The sequence below is a fragment of the Vulpes lagopus genome, chromosome 12 (genome assembly GCF_018345385.1).
Source record: "Vulpes lagopus strain Blue_001 chromosome 12, ASM1834538v1, whole genome shotgun sequence".
NCBI lineage: Eukaryota > Metazoa > Chordata > Mammalia > Carnivora > Canidae > Vulpes > Vulpes lagopus.
In genome coordinates this window covers 10,501,961-10,519,547 of record NC_054835.1, presented here as the reverse complement: position 1 = coordinate 10,519,547, position 17,587 = coordinate 10,501,961, and the positions used below count along the sequence as shown (strand labels likewise).

The 17,587-nt window shown below is 58.9% G+C and overlaps 1 protein-coding gene across 2 annotated transcripts in view; it reads left to right on the top strand.

Moving 5' to 3' along the window:
* Nucleotides 1–17,587, top strand: part of COL5A1 (collagen type V alpha 1 chain) — a 152,861-nt gene that overhangs the window by 74,083 nt on the left and 61,191 nt on the right. For both annotated transcript variants that reach the window (XM_041724123.1, XM_041724122.1), the window contains exons 12-24: nt 3,170–3,244; nt 4,055–4,147; nt 5,494–5,550; nt 6,404–6,457; nt 6,803–6,856; nt 9,137–9,190; nt 10,423–10,476; nt 11,665–11,718; nt 13,559–13,603; nt 15,393–15,446; nt 15,925–15,969; nt 16,538–16,591; nt 16,817–16,861. In XM_041724123.1, coding sequence (XP_041580057.1) covers nt 3,170–3,244; nt 4,055–4,147; nt 5,494–5,550; nt 6,404–6,457; nt 6,803–6,856; nt 9,137–9,190; nt 10,423–10,476; nt 11,665–11,718; nt 13,559–13,603; nt 15,393–15,446; nt 15,925–15,969; nt 16,538–16,591; nt 16,817–16,861 — 738 coding nt within the window. The remainder of the gene's footprint in view (nt 1–3,169; nt 3,245–4,054; nt 4,148–5,493; nt 5,551–6,403; nt 6,458–6,802; nt 6,857–9,136; nt 9,191–10,422; nt 10,477–11,664; nt 11,719–13,558; nt 13,604–15,392; nt 15,447–15,924; nt 15,970–16,537; nt 16,592–16,816; nt 16,862–17,587) is intronic.

Genomic DNA, 17,587 nt, shown 5'->3' with positions numbered 1-17,587 from the left:
AAGGTCTATTCATTTATTTTAGAAAGAGAGGGAGGGAGGGAGGGAGGGAGGGAGAGAACTCTGCTCAGCACAGAGCCAATGCAGGGCTCAATCTCACGACCCCGAGATCAGGACCTGAGCCCAAACTAAGAGTTGGTCACTTAACAAAATGAACCACCCAGGCACCCCAATTAGTAATTAGTTCTCATCTAACCTTGACTGGCCGAGCCTGGCTTCCTAACTGGATAGATGGTCACCAGCTCCCCCAAGCCTTGCCCATGGGTGGTGTCACCGGTGAGAAGGGACCTGAGCCATCACCCCATCCATGCCCCCTTGGTGACAGATGGGCAGGCCCAGCCATGCGGGCCGAGGGGAGGCAGGGCAGGGCTGGAGCTGGTCTGGCCCCACTCTCCTGGCAGGCGGGTGGGGACGCCCCCATTCCTTCCTCAGGGGCTTAGAAGGAAGCTGAGGACAAGAGAGCTGGGTGTCCTGAGGGCACTGGAAGATCCCTTGGGAGAGGAGGCTGATGCTCCCCGATTCAAGACATACATCTCCTATCACGATGCTTCATGTCCAGGACGGAGGCCCATTCCTACAGCGGTGCCTCCCTCCATGCAGAATGGGATGCACATTGTACCCTCGGGGCAGGAGTGGCAAGGGTGGCCCACGCCATCCATCCCTGGCTGCCTCGTGTGCTCCAGCAGCCCCGCAGGGTCTCACTGCCCCCCCACCCCCCCGGAAAGCGTGCTTCACAGGTGCCCCTGGCATCCCTGGCACCACCGCTATGCCACCATGTCCCCTCTTGGCTGGCTGGACTTCCGCCCAGCACCAAGGGAAGGATGCAGGCTAGGCCACTGCACTATGACAGGCAGAGTCCATTGAGGACTGTGTGAAGCTTGAGCTTCACAGGAGCCATTTCAAGTGCCATTGCCGCGGGTGGCGAGGCAGGTTGGTTTCTTTGCTGTCCCCCTGTCTCCTGGGGATGGGCGTGCGGGTCTGCTCTCTCCTCTCCCTGAGGGCTCCGGGGTGTCAGGACCTCTTATGGGGCCACCGTTCAACCCCCAACATCTGGTTGTTCACATGTACTCCCCCCACCCCCCACCGCAGCCAGGCATCTCTGTGCTTGAGCTCCCAAGGCAGGTCACAGATGCGGTGGGCCTCCCTTGCCGCTGCCACCCAGCTGGGTAGACATGCATCCAATTCTGCAGGGAGGGAGACTCTCGTCCCTTGGCATCGCTCTGGTTGTGCTGGAGAGGGTGCCTTCCAGGGCCTTCCCAGCCTGAGCGGGGCTGCAGGCCCAGCATTGTGGCTCCGAAAGAGCAGGGAGGGAGGACACACAGCAGGAGGGTCTTTGGGAGCTGAAGGTGGACAAGGGGCCGCCCCCCGCGTGTCCCAGCTTCCAGTGCCACACGTGTGCACACAAACCATGGAGACACACAGGGACGGCGTCTGTTCCCTGGGAGACACGGACTCTAACACCTGAAGTTGGGGTTTGATTTGGGACCAACTCCCAGGCTTAAGACTCAGCAGCGGGCAGCACCTAGGTTTCCAAGAGGAAAACTTGTTCCCGATGTTTTCTTTTCCATACCTACTTCTCATCTTCTGAGGATTTTTTCCGATATGGCCGAGGCAAGGGCCGTGCCCGTGAGCAGTTCTTTGACACAGAGGTTCTGCTTGCAAGGACTTTCCTGAGAAAGCTGTTCGCATGCCCCCCACCACAGGACGTGCCCTCAGAGGGCAGGTGGGGGCAAAGACGAGCCCCTCGTGCATGGGAAACTCTACAGCTGTTAAACAGAATGAGGCCAAGTTCATAATAGGCCGTAGTGTGCAGGGAAGAGAAAGAGCAGATTGCAGGACGGGGTGCTGGGGGGGGTGGGTTGGAGGGGTGACCTCCTGGCGAAGGAGAGGCATCCCCCGAGGCCCTTGCCGCGGAGACCTGTGAGCGCGCTCTGTGTCGCCAGCCATCGTGCGTGCTGCCCGCTGTCCCTACAGGTGCAGAGCTCCAGCGCTGGGTCCTCCTGCGGGGAGGAGAGGGAGCTTTCCCTTTCCATTTTGTATAAATCGTGTTATACAACAGCTCATGAGAGCAAGGAGTGCGTCTACAGTAAAATAACCAGAGAAGAGAGAAGCAGGTGTTTGTTCAGGCGCGGACTGTTCTGGGTCCTCTGGGATCGTTCCCCGAGAGCCGCAGATTCTCCGTCTTGGCTGGGAACCGGGACCTGATCTGTCTCCCCCGCCTGGAGCATCGCACCGGTGCTGTGGGCGCTCTTGCCGGAGCGCGGCCGAGCTTGGTGCAGAGTGCTGGACCCAACACCATGGCTTGTCGTGGGGTATGGCTCGTGGGGGTCCCTTTCCATCCGAAAGAGGGAGTCAAACCTCCATCTGTGTGCAGAGCAAATCTGCACCCCAGGCTGGTGGGAGTCTGCCGGGATCTATGAAGGAGCCATGCTCATAGAATGTTTTGGGGTTTTTTTGAAGATAGAGTGTCATACTCGTTTTACACTTGTAGAGTCCCGCGAGGGCCAGGGTCAGTCCAGAGACTCTGCAAGGGGTGTCTGTCTGGATCCTGCCTCAGACCAGACTGATGGGGTCTGTGGGGGCCATGGTGTCATCTCCATGCACACGGGCTCTTGAACTTGCTCGAGAGGGCAAGTGTGTCCTGTGCACGTTCCTCGTGTCTGTCCAGCAAGCCTCCTGTCCAAGTGACCACATGCAGCGTCGATGGGGGCTGGGTCACAAAGGGCACTTCACTGGCAGGTGGAGGACATGGGCCTTGGGGGCCAGGAGGTGGCCTCACCTGCTGGCATGCAGGCCTGGAGGACACATTCCTGGATGGTAGAGGCCCTGGCTTAGTCTGCTACACAAGTCCTGGAATCACCTCTGTCCCTGCAGTCCCCGGATTGCAGTCTCCCTCCTCTCTGCTCCTGCAGATCCCTCTGGGTCCAGCTAAGAGCCCCTTTGTCCTCATCCCTTTCCCCCTAGAAGCCTTTCCTCATCCTCAGCCCATGGCCAGTGCCCCTCCCTTCCCTGCACTTGGCTTCTGGAACATTCCACGCCATGGGGTCTTGCTTTTCTGTGCTTGCCTCCTAACTTTCCTCGTGGGCTGCAGCTCTGACCTCCTTGTCTGGACACAGCCCTGGTCCATCCCTGTTGCATTCTCACTGAGCTGCCTTGGGTCCTCTGTCCACAGGGTCCCCCTGGACGCCCAGGCCTTCCTGGGGCTGATGGGCTGCCTGGCCCTCCCGGAACCATGCTCATGCTGCCTGTGAGTATCCTTCATTGTGGGGGTGGGCGGCTGGGGTGGGTGGGCTCAGGGCTCGAGATGTGGTGGAAAGGGGGCCCTGAGCTCTGGGTCCGAGGGGGCCATCCCTTGCCACGGAGTCACTCTGATGTGGGCCAGCCATCTTGTAGAAATAGGCTCCTCTGGAATGGACCCTGGTTGGTTGAGGCCTCCAGCTCTCTGCAGGCGCCCAGGGCTGTCCTGTCTAACAGGCGGGAAGTCTGGCCCTGCAAGGAAGCTGAGTGGCATCTGTCCGTCTCCACTGCAACCTCCATGTGAGCATGCTACCAGCCAGTCCCACGTTGTGCCTGACCTGCCCTTGACCTTGTGGTGTCATCTCCTTTACTAGGAGGCCAGGCCCAGGAGGGCAAGTGTGTGGCACTTGCTGGCACTTGGACATCAGTCTTCTGACTGGTGACCCAGTGCTGCCCAGGAGGCTGGGCACAGCTTGGGGAGACCCCGTGTGAAGCCAGGACCTTCCTGGCTAGGCCTCCCTGCTGCAGGCATTTGCACTGGGCCCTTGGCTCTTTCTTGCAAGAGCTAGGGGCTGCAGGGTTGCAGAGTGAGGTGCCGCAGAAGCCAGAAAGTTTTTCCCACACTTGGGGCAGGTGTCCAGGTGGCCCCAGGGCTGAGGCTGGCAGGTGGGGCTAGGGCTGTATGTCCCAGGAGGGGCCCGGCGCCAGATGCTGTCCAACCAGACTCCCCCAAGGCTCTGCTGTCACCTCAGGGGCCCTGGGGTCCAGCGTGGGCACCCTCATCAGTGCCTCCGTTGACCTTCTGACTTAACACCCACAGTTCCGCTTCGGAGGGGGTGGCGATGCCGGCTCCAAAGGTCCCATGGTGTCGGCTCAGGAGTCCCAGGCTCAAGCAATTCTGCAGCAGGCTAGGGTAAGTGGTTCCTGCCTCCCTGGTGCTCTGGGGTCCAGGGAGGGGTGTGTGTGCTCACCTCTGGGGGATCAGGATGCTGAGGGGACATGCACTTGTCTAGCTGGGAACCCAGGCTAGCCTTGGGAAGGGGCAGGGAGGTGTCTCAGGGCTCGTCCATGCTGAGGGACCAGGCTCCTGGATATGGACGTGCAGGGGCCACCTGCTGTTCCCCATGGGGCTCCAGGGATGGAGAGACCTGGAAGTGGCTCGCTGCAGGGAGTGGGGCTGAGTCAGAGCCCCTGGGGCTCCCAAGGAGTGTTTGCTCCCTGACTGCTCCACTCTCTGCAAATCAGTCGAGTAGTGAGCTGAGGTTTTCATGGATGATGCTTCAGATTGGAGACTGCAGATGACAAGAGCAAACCCCGGTTCTGTGGGATGGGTGGTGGGTGATCCTTCCGTGGAGCGTTGCCTCTAATGGGGCAACTCAGGACGCTTCTGAATAATCCCTTGTTTGGACAATATGTATGTGGCTCTGGCGCAGCAGAGGTGATGTTAATGATCAGAACGTATGGATAATTACAGGATGGCTTGAGTATTGAGCTGTTGCCGTGGAATAAAGCATCCGCGTGATGCAACGCAGTGCCGTGCGTGACGAACCCCATCGCCTGCGGCTGGATTTACTGGCTGGGCCTGCCCGGCTGGCCTTTTAATCTGAGTGCTTTAATTGAAGCCAAATGGATGATGGGCTTACAAGATTTTATAATGCAAACAAATCTTTTCCAAAATGAAAATGGCACCATGCAGGGGCTGGGGGGTAGGGAACTGAGTGCCAGAAGAACTGAGCAGAGGAGATCCTTCAGGAAGGGGGATTGGGCTGGGCTGGGCTGGGGTACGTGGGAGCTGGGTCCCGGAGCCGGGCCCTGGGTGGGGCAGGACAGGTGGCGGTCAGGGGTGCCCTAGGAAGGTATCCACGTGAGGTCTGCAGGTGATGGTGGCTCCAACAGCTCGCTGTTCCAGGACTTACTTATTTTACCCATGGAGGGCCCCCAGAACTTTCCCCAGCTGCTGGAGGGTGCTGGACATGTCTTTGGGGTGGGGGGAAGTGTGGTGCTGATGTTGAACATGAGTGCACAAGGGTGTGGGTGCTGGCTGGGGAGGAAGGAAGAGGTCGCAGTGGAGTGATGGTCCCCACAGGGGGGCACCCCACCCCTGGGTTCTACCCCCACCTCCCCCTCAGCCTTGGTCCTAGGTTTCTGGAACTCCATCCACCCCCCTCCTGCAGATGCCCCTGTTGGGCCTTCCCTGCCTGGCGGAGGCTCCCCTGCTAGCACCAGCTGTTTCTCAGCCTGCCCCGTTTTCTCTTGCAGCTGGCACTGCGGGGGCCGGCTGGCCCAATGGGTCTTACAGGGAGACCGGGCCCCATGGTGAGTCCTTGGTGGGAAAGAGTGGGGGAGTGTGGTGAGGGCTGGGGCGTCCTTTGGGCTCCCAGCTCATCCAGAGAGGGCATACTTCAAGCTCCTATCAAGCACTGATTCTATCAGCAGCACCCCAGTGGACACTGGGGCCCCGGGTATGGGTGGGGTGGGAGGCTGTGGTGACCGGGGTGCTGGGAAGCCTACCATACCTGCTCTGGCTGTGACCTAGGGAGCCCCAAGCCTTTCTTTCTGACTGTCTTCATCCTTTACAATCATGTTTCCAAAGTTGGGAGTACTTCGGGGGCAGATCTGGGATTCCTTGCGCCACCCCCCCCAGCTGCACAAGCTGTGTGGTGTGTGTGTGCCCAGGCACACTCAGGGTCGGCAGACGAGGTCCCTAGGGAGTGCGGGTGGCCTTTGCAGTTTGCAGGGAGATGGAGGATTTAAATGCGCCACCCCACCCCCGTTCCCTGGGGTGGACTTGGCTCTCTGCCCTTCCCTGTCTGTGCTGGCTCAGGGCTGCTCCTGCCCCATCATGGCCTGGCGATGCCCACACATTGCCCTGAGCTGGGGGCTGTGATGGACCCCAGTCATTGTTCTAGAGATAGAGAGACAAATGCTTGTGAGGGCTTCGTGGTCCTCATACCATATGCTCCACTGACCATTTTGTTTAAAACCAAGAACACATCCGCGTAACTGGGCAGTTAACTGCTCATCCCTCGGGCTCTGTCCAGGGCAGGCAGGCTGGGCTCTGGGGGCTGAGAGCTCTGTGGGTTCTCAGCGGGAGCCCTGCCCCATGGGGCGACCCCCTCCCTGGGGTCTGTGTGATGTGCATTCCTTAACCCAGACCCTGTCTCCCTAGGGCCCTCCGGGCAGTGGAGGTCTGAAGGGCGAGCCGGGAGACATGGGGCCTCAGGTATGTAGGCACCTGCCCTTGCTGCTTGGAGGGGCACCTCCTGGGCACCAGAGGTGGTGGCCACCAGAATGGGGGACACAGTGCTGCATTTTCTCAAGGAAGCCGGTGGAAACTGTCATGGTTTTGTGCAGCATGTGCCGCATGTGGGCGTGTGGCAGAAATAGCTGCGGGGAACAGGCTGGCTGTGCCCTGTTGGGCCCTCACTCGGGCAGCAGGTTCTGTGCCCTGCCCGGAGCTGCTTGTGAGCCATCTCTGCCGGCTTGCTGAGCATGGGACCAGGCTTTGCTCTTTCCTCTGAGGAACATGGACGCAGCCTGACCCTGTGCTGTCTCTGATTCCTGACAGGGTCCCCGAGGTGTGCAGGGCCCGCCTGGCCCTGCCGGAAAGCCTGGAAGAAGGGTGAGTTTGGTGGCTTGGGGACAGCAGCTGGGTCATGCTGGGGGGTGGGGGTCTGTGGCGGGTCTGCTGGTGCCTCCGGTGCCAGGCCTGAGGCCTAAAGCCTGGATTCTCCACTCTCCTCTGAGGGCAGCTATTTTCAAGGCCCAACACCCTTCCCCAGGATGGGAGCTACACCAGAGGTGCTCTGCATCCTGGGGCTGGTAACGGCTTGCCCGCCTCTGCTGCTCTGCCCTCTGGCCTCCATCCTGAGCACCTTAATTTTATTTATCAAACATTTTCATGGAGGCAAGTTCCTGGGCCCTTTGGGAGCAAGTGTGGAGAAGACAGAGTGATGGGTGGACCTTACTTCCATGGGGTGGCCTCGTTTCCCCAGAAATGGCCTTGGTCTTGGGGGAAAATGGCCCAGTGGGTATCTGGACCCCCGACGACTTTGGTAGGCAGTGGGTCTACTGAATGGAACTAGTTTGTTTCCATGTGACTGTGGCTGCTGAACAGGGTGTGCGTTTACAGGTTAGTATGAATTAACAATCCCCATCCAGACCAGCCAAGGAGAATCTGATGGGCTCATGTCATGCTCTGCTGAGTGGGTCTTTGCAGCCAGAGGAGGCTTCTAGGGGGAAGAGAGGGCTTGTTCCCAGGGTGTCCTTGTCCGGCTGTCCCCTGGGGCTGCCCATGCCCCTTTGCTTGGACAGTGTGCAGGTGGACAGGGCTCCTGGGCGGGGGGGCTGACAGTAGTTGTGAGCCAGAGTGATGGGGGCATGGTGCTCGTGTGGCTGTCAGGACATGGGTTCCGATGCGTGGGGGATGTAGGCCCCAGGCAGGGTTGGACCCACATCTCCACATGGCCTGCTGATGCCAGATTTGGTGACTCTTGGGTGACAGTTAGGGGTTCATCTTGGATCCGATTCCAGAAAAGGTTTTATTTCATTAAAGGTTTCTGTGAGTCTCTGTAAATGCTTTGTGTCCTGTGTCCCCTGGGGATGGTTCCTGGGCAGGCAGGAGGGTGACAGAGGGATGGAGGGGCGGAGGCGGAGAGCCGGTCCTCCCACAGCTGGTGGGGTTCCTCGGCCCGGGGTGAGAGCACCCTGTCTGCAGGAGGAGAAGTGGCAGGAAGCCGGAGGGGCTTCACTGGCCTGGCTGCTTCTCTGGCCGGAGCCCTGGCTGTGACCGTGGGAGCAGCCGCGTGTCCTGCCAGGAAGCCTCCTTTGGTTTCTGAGTGTGTGCATACCTGTGGCGCCCCGCGCCCGCCCTCATTGGTCCCCCCCGCCCCCTGCCCCGTTCCCTGGGCTTGGCTTCTGCATTTTACCCTGGAGCTGCGTTGCCTGGGCACCTTTCCTCAGGTGACGTTTCATCCCTGGCAGCTTCACATAACCTTTAACCCTGAGGAAGACAGACCATCTTCTTGTGGTCCACCCTGGTCCCTGGCTTCTTTCCTTCTCTGCTGCTGCCCTGTCGCCCCCATTTTCCAAACTTTCTCTGTGCTTGGTGGTGAGCGGCCCAGTGACAGCCTCGTTTGACCAGGGGCTCATGGGACACGGGGAGGAGAGCAGGTGTTGATCTGGCTCAGCCCTTCAAACTCGGCTAGCTGACATTGCTCATTAGTGAGTTGGCACCTGGCTGAGTCCCTGTCCCTGGCCAGGTGGCCTCAAACCTGGCGGGGCTCTCCTGGGGTGACCCTGGGGCCTGCCCTTCATCCTTGTGGCCAGCCGGGTGGGGCCCGTGGGCTTGTCCCTGGCAGTTTTCTGGAAATACCTGGAGGTAACAGTCCCAGGAGCAGCCTCCATGGATGCAGCGTCTTGCTCACAGTGGGCAGCTGTGTGGCTTTCGTGAGACAAGCCACCACCGTGGAGCCCAGTTTCTTTCGTAGTCGCTTGGACTAATCCTAGGTGCTTGCTTTCTGAGACTCTCCAGCCAGCAGTCTGGCTTCTGGATGGAGGAAGGGAAGTGGGCTGCGTATTGTGGCTGAGGCATGATCTCTCGAGAGCCACAGACCCGCAGTCTCCCAGGCCCGTGGGCGGATGGACAGCGTTGCCTGGCTGCCCTCCTGCCACATGGTCTTACCCCCAAACACAGAGAGGCAGGTAGTATTACCTCTATCTGGTACTTCAGATGGCAAGGCCCAGGAGGACTGGAACCACATCAAGAGGCGTGGAGCAGCCCCAGACCCCAGGCCTGGGTCCTCCCGGCCAGCCTGGCCACATGGGGCTATGTGGCTCAGCTTAGCCTCACCGGAAGCCACCACTCGCCAGTCCCCATGACAGCTTGCCTCCTGTGTTCCAGGGCCGAGCTGGGAGTGACGGAGCCAGAGGGATGCCCGGACAAACTGGCCCCAAGGTAGGCTACACTCACCACCTCCCTGTGTTCTGGGACCATGGCTGCCATCACTGTTGTCATGCTGGTGACGTGGCCAATGTGTTGGTTACACGGTGGATGTAATTTTGGTCACAAGTAATGACTAATGACATTCATGCTCATCTGGGGAGGGGACCTGGGGGTGAGGAAGGCTCTGCATGGATCCGTCTTTCTGATGTGTTGGCATGAGGACTGACTAGGCTGGTGGGGTGAGTGTCACAAGCAGGTGTGACAACTGCAGCTGGTTTGCTCAGGGGGCAAATTTGCTCCTTTCTAGAGAGTGGTGAATGTAGGGGGGCAGGGGGCATCCCAGCTATAGAAACCATTCATGCATGGATAGGCAACAGGATCCCACATGGGGGTCAACACAGGAATGCCAAGTGTGCAGGGCAGGGGGCCTTCTTGTCCAGTTTTGGGATGTCTGCCCCTCATTGCAGGAAGCGAGTAGACACTGCATATGGGTCACTGCAGGGCTCATATCTTGGCTCTGGGAGAGCTGTCCTGGGCAGTGTGTGGTGCCAGAAGAAAGGCTTACTTCTCCAGGGAGCACACCATGCTGTGGATGGTCATCTGGACTGGGTGGAGATGGGTTACCAACCCTGCTGGGTGTCCGAGACACCTGTTCATGCTGTAACTGGTGCGGACAAGCTCAGATGCTCCCTGTGCATCCTGAGCTCACATGAGGCTCTGGTCTCACATCCCCGGGGTGGCAGGATGGAAGAAAGGCTTCTTGGGTCACTCCCAGTAGACCACGGTCTTCTTCCAACCGACCTGAACTAGCCTGTGCTCAGCCTCACCCCACATGGTTTTGCAATGGCCATGAGACAGGGCAGGGTGGCCAGGGAGCCAGGGTCCCTGAGGGCCAGTGCCAGCCCATCTGCTGGGTAGTATGTGCGCTGAGGGTATAGTGGCAAACAGGACAGGCACACATGGAGGTGCTGCCGTGGTCACTTGGCCAGCAAGACTCAGAGTCTGTGGCCCAAGGACAAAAGTCACCTCTGTGTTTCTGGCCTTTGTTGGTGTTTGTGGGGAAAAGAGCCTGGGAACCTGGATCCAAGGCGGTGGAACACATGGTGTGTGGAAGCCGGTGGTCACCACATGTGAAGTTCCTGGGGCCCCGGGTGCACTGACACTGCCTGAGCCGTGGCCGAGGGAGAGCAGCTGAGTCGTGTGCATGGCATGGTCTCTGAGCAGCCTCTCTGTACCCCTTGCAGGGTGACCGTGGCTTCGATGGCCTGGCTGGACTGCCGGGAGAGAAGGGCCACCGGGTAAGTGTCCTGTCGGAGTGTCCCTGGCACAGAGGTCCCGGTGGAATCCACACAGTGGATGTTATTTCTTGGGAGGCCCTTCCAGACAGCTGGAGGGCTCTGGTGTGGGGCTGTGTGCCCTCTGGTCTGGGGGGGTCACTAAGGAGACTCCTGGGTGGGGGAGTGGAAACCAGTGCTGACATAATGCCTTTGTTGGTGGGAGGTCAGCCCAGAGGAAGCTGGTTTCTTCTCTGTGGCTTCTGATGGAAGAGCCCAGCAGGCCTGGCACCCTGGTGGTGCTGATGGACGAGGGGGGAGCCTTCCTCAGAGACGCCCGCTGCCTGATAAACGGGGCCTGTCATGCCCTCAGTGAAGCTATTTCCAAGCTGCCGAGGACCCTTTGCAGCATCAGTGGTGACTTGGGGCAGCTGGGCATGACCCACGTGGTGCAGTGACAAGGGCGGGCCATGTGCTGTAGCCGGCAGCCCCGGTCTCTCTCCATGTGATGGTCCCGTGCCGCTCGCTCATCGGACATTTACTCCCTTCCCTGCCCTGTGAGAAGCAGACGATGTCTCTTCTATACTTCAGCACATAGCGGACACATGTGCGTGTGTGTACACGCATGCACACACACGTTTGTTGGCTGTGTCAGGGGGTTTAGCCATCACGTCCCATGGGGCGTTGAGAGAGGGCTACAGTAATGTACCAAAGCTGCGTTGTCCACAGTATCCAACCATGACATGGAGACTGGACACAGACAGCCACCACGTTGGGGCCAGTGGGATCCATGGATGTGCATTCATTGAGCACCAGCTGTGTGTGAGGCCTGAAGTGGCCAGGGGCGGGAGGTGGGCTGGCGCTAACCCTTAGGACACTGGCTGTCCAGGGTGGTAGCTCTTTCTTGGGGGATCCGGTGGGCTGGGGCTATTCTTGCTTCCCATAGAGAAGCAGGCAAGGGTTGCTCAGGCCCCGCTGCCGTGTCCTGAGGTCCCAGAGTGCCCCATGTCCGTGGATCTGCCCGGCCCTACTAGAGCCAGTCCAGCAAACCTGCCTCCCCACACCAGTCTCCCAAATGGCCTCCTGTGGCCCCAGAGTCTCCATGGGCTCAGGATCTCCAGTGTCAGAATCACAGGAAGATGGATGGGCATTTGGGACAGTCGTGTGCAGCTGCTCCCGAGTGCTTGACGCTGACCCCTCTTGACTTCTCAGGGTGACCCTGGTCCTTCTGGGCCACCGGGACCTCCAGGAGACGATGGAGAACGGGTATGTACCCTCCTGTCTGCCCCCTCAGGGGGTCTGGGCTAGAAACCCCTGGGAAACTCCAGTAGCTATGCGTTTGGCCACCAGGCATGAGGCTAGGGGAGGAGGGGTTGTGGAGGGCAAAACCATGGGATGTGGGGACAGGCCACACGCCACTTCTGAGATAAAGCAGGTGAAAATTTGTAGCTTGACTGTTGGTCCTGTGCTGCATGGCATCCTAGAGCTGCTTTCACTTGCCACTGGTCGCAGAAAGAGGGCCCTTCGGGGAGGCAGGTGCCCAGGTCACCATGGAGAAGGTGTCAGGAGAGGTCATGAGCTCAGGGTCTCAGCTTGTCTCATGGTCCGGGGGTAGGCTGGGGGGTGGCGGAGCCCGGAGATCTGGGGGCTGGGTGGAGAGTCTGGGACAGACCGTCCTTGGTCTGGAGGCCGGTTGGGCAGCTGTCTGGGTGTGTGCAGTGGGGAACGATGCTGTGCCTGAGTTTGGACCATGCCTGGAGCTGGGCCTCCCCCGGGGGCTCTGCAGAGTCCCCAAGTCTGTCAGGTGTGTCTTCCTGGGGCTGCAGGCTCAGTGTCAGACCAAAGCACAGTTATCCTGAGGCAGAGGAGCGTGGGGGTGGTTAAGCCCCCCATATACCCCAGTCACACTGTGTCCCAGGTATTAGGGGTGTTTTAGGGAAAAGGTTTGAAGCCCTGTGAATAAGAGGAGCAGGTGAGGCCTGGGAAGGCCAGGCCCTGGTGGCCACCAGCTCTCAGATTGGTCTTGTCAGGGCACCTTCTCCTATCTGGGCCCCCACGCAGCTCACTGCACCATGAGAAAGGAGGGGAGGGTCCTTCTGGGTGTCTGCACCTCTCGAATCAGAGGAGGTGTGTGCGTGTGTGTGCGTGTGTGTGTGCGCGCGCGCGCGCGTGTGTGTGTGTGTGTGTGTGTGTGTGGATACATAACGTATGTGCTTGTGTGTGAGTGTGCAGGGTACTTAAGACTGCATGTGCATGCACAGTATCCACCGTGCAGGCCTGGCTGTGTGTACGCGCTCATGTGTGTGTGCATGCGTGTGTGTGTGTGTGTGTGTGTGTGTGTGTATGTGTGGTGAAGAGAAGGGAGCAGTGTGTTGATGGAGAGCAGCAGAGTGCTGACAAGCAGCTCCTGACCTTGGGACCAGTGGAGCCTCAGCAGCATTTCCTTCTCCAGCCAGAAGGAAAAGACTCATCTTGGTTCCTCCCCCAGCTGTGTTTAGGGCCCTGGCAGAGAGGTTAGGGTACCTTGGGGTTGGCCCAGGGGATCTGGTGACTGTCTCTCACTCCTTCCCACCTCAGCTCTGTCACTTGTGTTCCAGTCTGTCATTTACCCCTCTTCCCTCCCCACTCCCTCCCTCTCTCCTGTCCCTCTCTCCCCTCCCCCTCTCTTCCTCCCTTGGCCCTCCCCCCTCCTTCCCTAACACCTGTCATCTCCTCTCTCTCCCCCACCCTCCTCCCCACCACCCTGTCCTATTTTCCATCTCTTTCTAGTTTTCATCCCTCCATCATTCACTCCTGTCCTTCCCCATCAAGGTAACCAAATCTTTGCTCCCGTGATTCCTCCCGTGCAGCTTTTTCCTCATTGGAGCTGTGATTTGTACCATCCTGAGCAGAGTGTCCCAGGGTCCCAGAACCCACCTTTTCCCTGCAGCTTTCTGGGAGTGAGGACATTCAGGCCTTCCCAGCAGGTCCCAGGGCTGGTAAATCTGGCATAGGCTGAAGTGGCCCCGGGAAAAAGCATCTTTCTGCACAGCCTCAGGGAACATTGTCTCTCTGTCTGGGCTTCTAGAACTTGTCCCTAAAATCCTGCCTCTTTTCTCCCCAACAGGGTGATGACGGAGAAGTTGGGCCCAGAGGACTGCCTGGGGAACCCGTAAGTCTTGATCGGGTTCTGTCTCAGCATGGAGATGGGCTGCCCGAGGAGGCCAGGCAGGGCAGAAGCAGGGACCGACCCAGAGTGTAGATTAGAGAGGGGTCAGCCTTGGGACAGACACATCTGGGGGATTCTCGAGGAAGGAAAAAGAGCATATTGGAAAGGCTAGTAGGACAGATATGACCTTCCACAGAGGAAGAAGCTGAGGCTGGAAGGGCTGTGATTGGGACTCCAGGCTGCAGGCATGGTGGGTGTCCCGGGCTATCATGGTGGGTGTCCGGGGTCATCATGGTGGGAGTCCAGAGCCATCATGGTAAGTGTTCAGGGTCATCATGGGGGGTGTCCAGGGTCATCATGGGAGGTGTCTAGGGTCATCATGGTGGGAGGCCAGGGCCATCACAAGGGGAGTCAGCGCCACCATGGTGGGTATCCGGGGCCATCATGGTGGTGTCCAGGCTGCAGGCATGGTAGATACCCAGAGCACACCAGGCACATGTCCAGGGGCAGTTGCAGGGACTGATCAGACAGTTTGCCATCCCTTCTCATGTCTATACCTCCCAGAAATGGAGCCTTCCATCAGGGTGGCCCTGCCATGGCATCAAACGGCTTTTTTCCCCAAGCCGACCTCTACCCAAGTAGAGGGTCACCTTCATTGGTGACAAAGAACACCATGGTTACTTTTCGAATGTCTCATTTTGTTGTCCACGTCGCTGTGGCCTTTTGCATCTAGTGATGTTAATTGAGGACACGTACTGTGAACATGGCACAGAGAGAGAGCCCAGGGTTGTGCTCACACGTTTACTGGGGACTAAATTATACCCTGGATGACTGATGAGCCCCTAAGGAGAATCCATTACCCAGTCCTCTCCCTAACATGCACCTAAGTGATACCTCTGGATTATTAACTCCTAGAAAGCATTTATAGGGCCAGGTATTTAAATAATGAGGGGAACAGTTCCATGGCAATGAGCAGGGGAAGATTCTTCTTCCATGGCCTCAGAAGAGCGTCCATCAACATTAAGGGTGCTCATGCCTTGGTTAAGGGCTGGGTGATCCCCAGCAGGTGAGGCGGGTGTGAGTGGTTCATGATGGGGCTCCTGCATGTGGTGAGCAACGACTCTGCTATGTCACCTTTTAAATCTCCTGATCCATGCTGGAGTCGGCACTGCCTTGAGACTGTGTCCCTCGGCCTGCTCATGGGGCTGTCCCCCCATGTACCCCTTGCCACAGGAGAGGGAGAGGCTGAACTCTGGGCTCTTGTGGTATCCCAGAGAAAACCTGAACCCTGTGCTTAGTCTCTGTATTTGGTCACCATGTCCCCATCAGTGTGTCCTCCCTCCACCTTCTGGTGTCAAACATGCAGCCACATGGAGGGATGTGAGAGGGAGCCAGTAACGAGACAGGGACAAAAGTGTGTCATGCAGTAGAGCGTCTTTGTGGCCTCTGAGGGGAGAGCTTTTGTGTGCACCTGCCCTGAGCAAGGGTGAAAGAGCCCCCTTGACTTGAAAGGCTCCCCTTGCTCTGAGGGTGCCCTTCGATCTCCTGTCTGAGCCACTGGTTAATTCTGGGCTCCTGCCTCTGCTTCCCAGAGCCCAGGTGGAGACTGGGGTGGGGTGAGGAAGTGAGGCAGGTGAGGATGGTGTGCTGGCCACGCCTCCCAGAGAGATGTGGACCCCTGTGTGGCGACAGAGGCTCTGGGAGGAATGGGGCTGCAGGATTTGCCACGAGGCAGGGCCAGAGTGGGGATTCTTGACCAAGTGTGAACAGTCCTTGCTCTTTCCTCTTGCAGGGACCACGTGGTCTGTTGGGGCCAAAGGGGCCCCCAGGCCCTCCTGGACCTCCGGTAAGGCGTGTCACCTTGTACACTTGCCCAGGGCTAGTTGAGGGGGGGCTCTGATGCTCCCAGGTCGAGGAAGCCCCCCTGCAGGTGTAGCCTTGAGCATGGAGACAGAGGCCAGCTGGCTGTAGGGCTCTCTGCTTTCTCATGCGGCACATGCCATTACAAACAGGCCCCAGATGCCTCGTGTCCCCCTTTGGAGACCTTGTAGCAGCTCCTGTGAAAGATCTGTTGAGAGGCAGCATGTGGTCCTGGCGGGGCTCCGTCCTGGTGGGTGGCTTCCCTGGGCATGCCCTGCCTGATGCTGGGGCCTGGCAGCTCCACTGACCCCAGGCCCATCAACCCTTGCCCTTCCCCAGAGGGTGTGCCATCCCCAAACACGTGGCCAGGACGCCAAGCCAGGTCACGTGGGGTTCTCCCTGTGAGCATCACGAATTCTTTAGCATTCTGTCTTGTTTTTTGCTTTTCTTTCAATCTCATCCAGGGTGTAACGGGTATGGACGGCCAACCAGGCCCAAAAGGAAACGTGGTAAGTCCCAGGGGTCTGCCGCCTGGCTGTTGCCAGCAAACCGGGTAGGGATGCGAGGAGGAGGCCACGGCCCTGAGCCCCGGCCCCCACGGAGCCAGCCGTGGGAGAGCTCGCAGCCACGGTCCCGTGGCTGTGCTTGCTGCCGCCAGAGCCAGGCCACAGCTGCGCAGGCGTAGAGGGACCTGCCTTCTCCCTGCCCTGTGCTCTCTCTGGTGATGAGCGTGGACTATGAGCCAAGCCCACGACAGATAGGCCCCATGACTCTACTGGGGTACTTGAGCACACTTTGGGGAACATTCTACCAAATGGAATACTTTCTGGTCCATTCCTTTCACGGGCTCCTTCCTGGTGGCCATCTGGCTGCACCAGCAGAGACAACTGAGTGCTGCTGGCATCGGGGTCAGCATGGAGGGCCTTGCAGGTGCCAGGACCTGGTTCCCCTCTGCCGTGGGGTCCCCTGCCTCCTCCTGTCTGGGCATGGTGCTCTGACACTGCTGTTGGGCGTGATAGCACGTTGTTCTCCTGCTGGCCCCCTGGAGTCCCCATCCCTTGCTTCTGTTCCTTCTAGGGCCCCCAGGGAGAGCCTGGCCCCCCGGGACAGCAGGGTAACCCAGGCGCCCAGGTAAGCCAGCAGCAGTGGGCAGTGGGCGGGGCAGGTGTTCGGTGGGGTGTCCTGGGCCCTGTGCTGCCAGTCTCAGCCAAAGGGACCTACAGCCTGGATGTGACCTAGAACCGAGTCGTTGGTGTGCAGATGAGGGGGAGGGTGCTGGGGGGAGGTGGACAAGGGGTGGGGAGGAGTTGGGAGCCAACCTCCTTGACCTTTCCTGCCCTACTGTTCCTCTCCTAGGGTCTCCCAGGCCCCCAGGGTGCCATCGGTCCTCCAGGGGAAAAGGTGAGTGGGCTGTGCCAATGTAGGGGGCTCCCCACCTGCCAGAAGGGTGTGTTCCTGCCAGAAGGATGTGTTCCTGCCCCTGGGAAGCTCCCTCTGCTGGAGACCACAGAAGTGCTGGCCCTCCCCCCAGAGAGGGAAGCTCAGCTCGCTGTGCACTGAGAAGATGAGCTCAGGGGAAGATGGGGGATCTCTGCCTTTCATTGATCATAAATTCACTCAGTCACCCATTCACTCATTGTCTGACTATGTGTGAGGGTTGCCAGATTTAGGAAGAAAAAGAAACGCAGGGCACTCAGTTAAATTTGAATATTTGTCATCTGTCTGACATCCACATTTAACAGGGCATCTGTTTCCTTGTTGTTTGCTTGTGTTTTGTGTTTGCTAACTCAGGCAACCCTGAGTGTATCCTGGGCACCTGCTGAGTCCTGGGGGCTGGGGGGAACCCCAGGGCCATGTGTACATCTGCAGGCAGAGCTTGTGCTCAGCCCAGGTGCTTGCCTGGGCAGAGCTACTTGTAAGGCGTGGCTCTCAGTACCACAGAGTGCTGGGCACTTGTCATCACTCAACGGGCTGATTCTGCTCCTGTAGCAAAGCCTGCAGGCCCAGGAAGCCGCAGAGGGGAAGGGTCCTCCCGCTCTGGGTGCACTGGTTGCTGGAAGCTTCTGTGCCTCCGAGCATCCCTTTCTACAAATGTTCTTTGAGCAGAAAAGTTGAGATGTGCCCTCA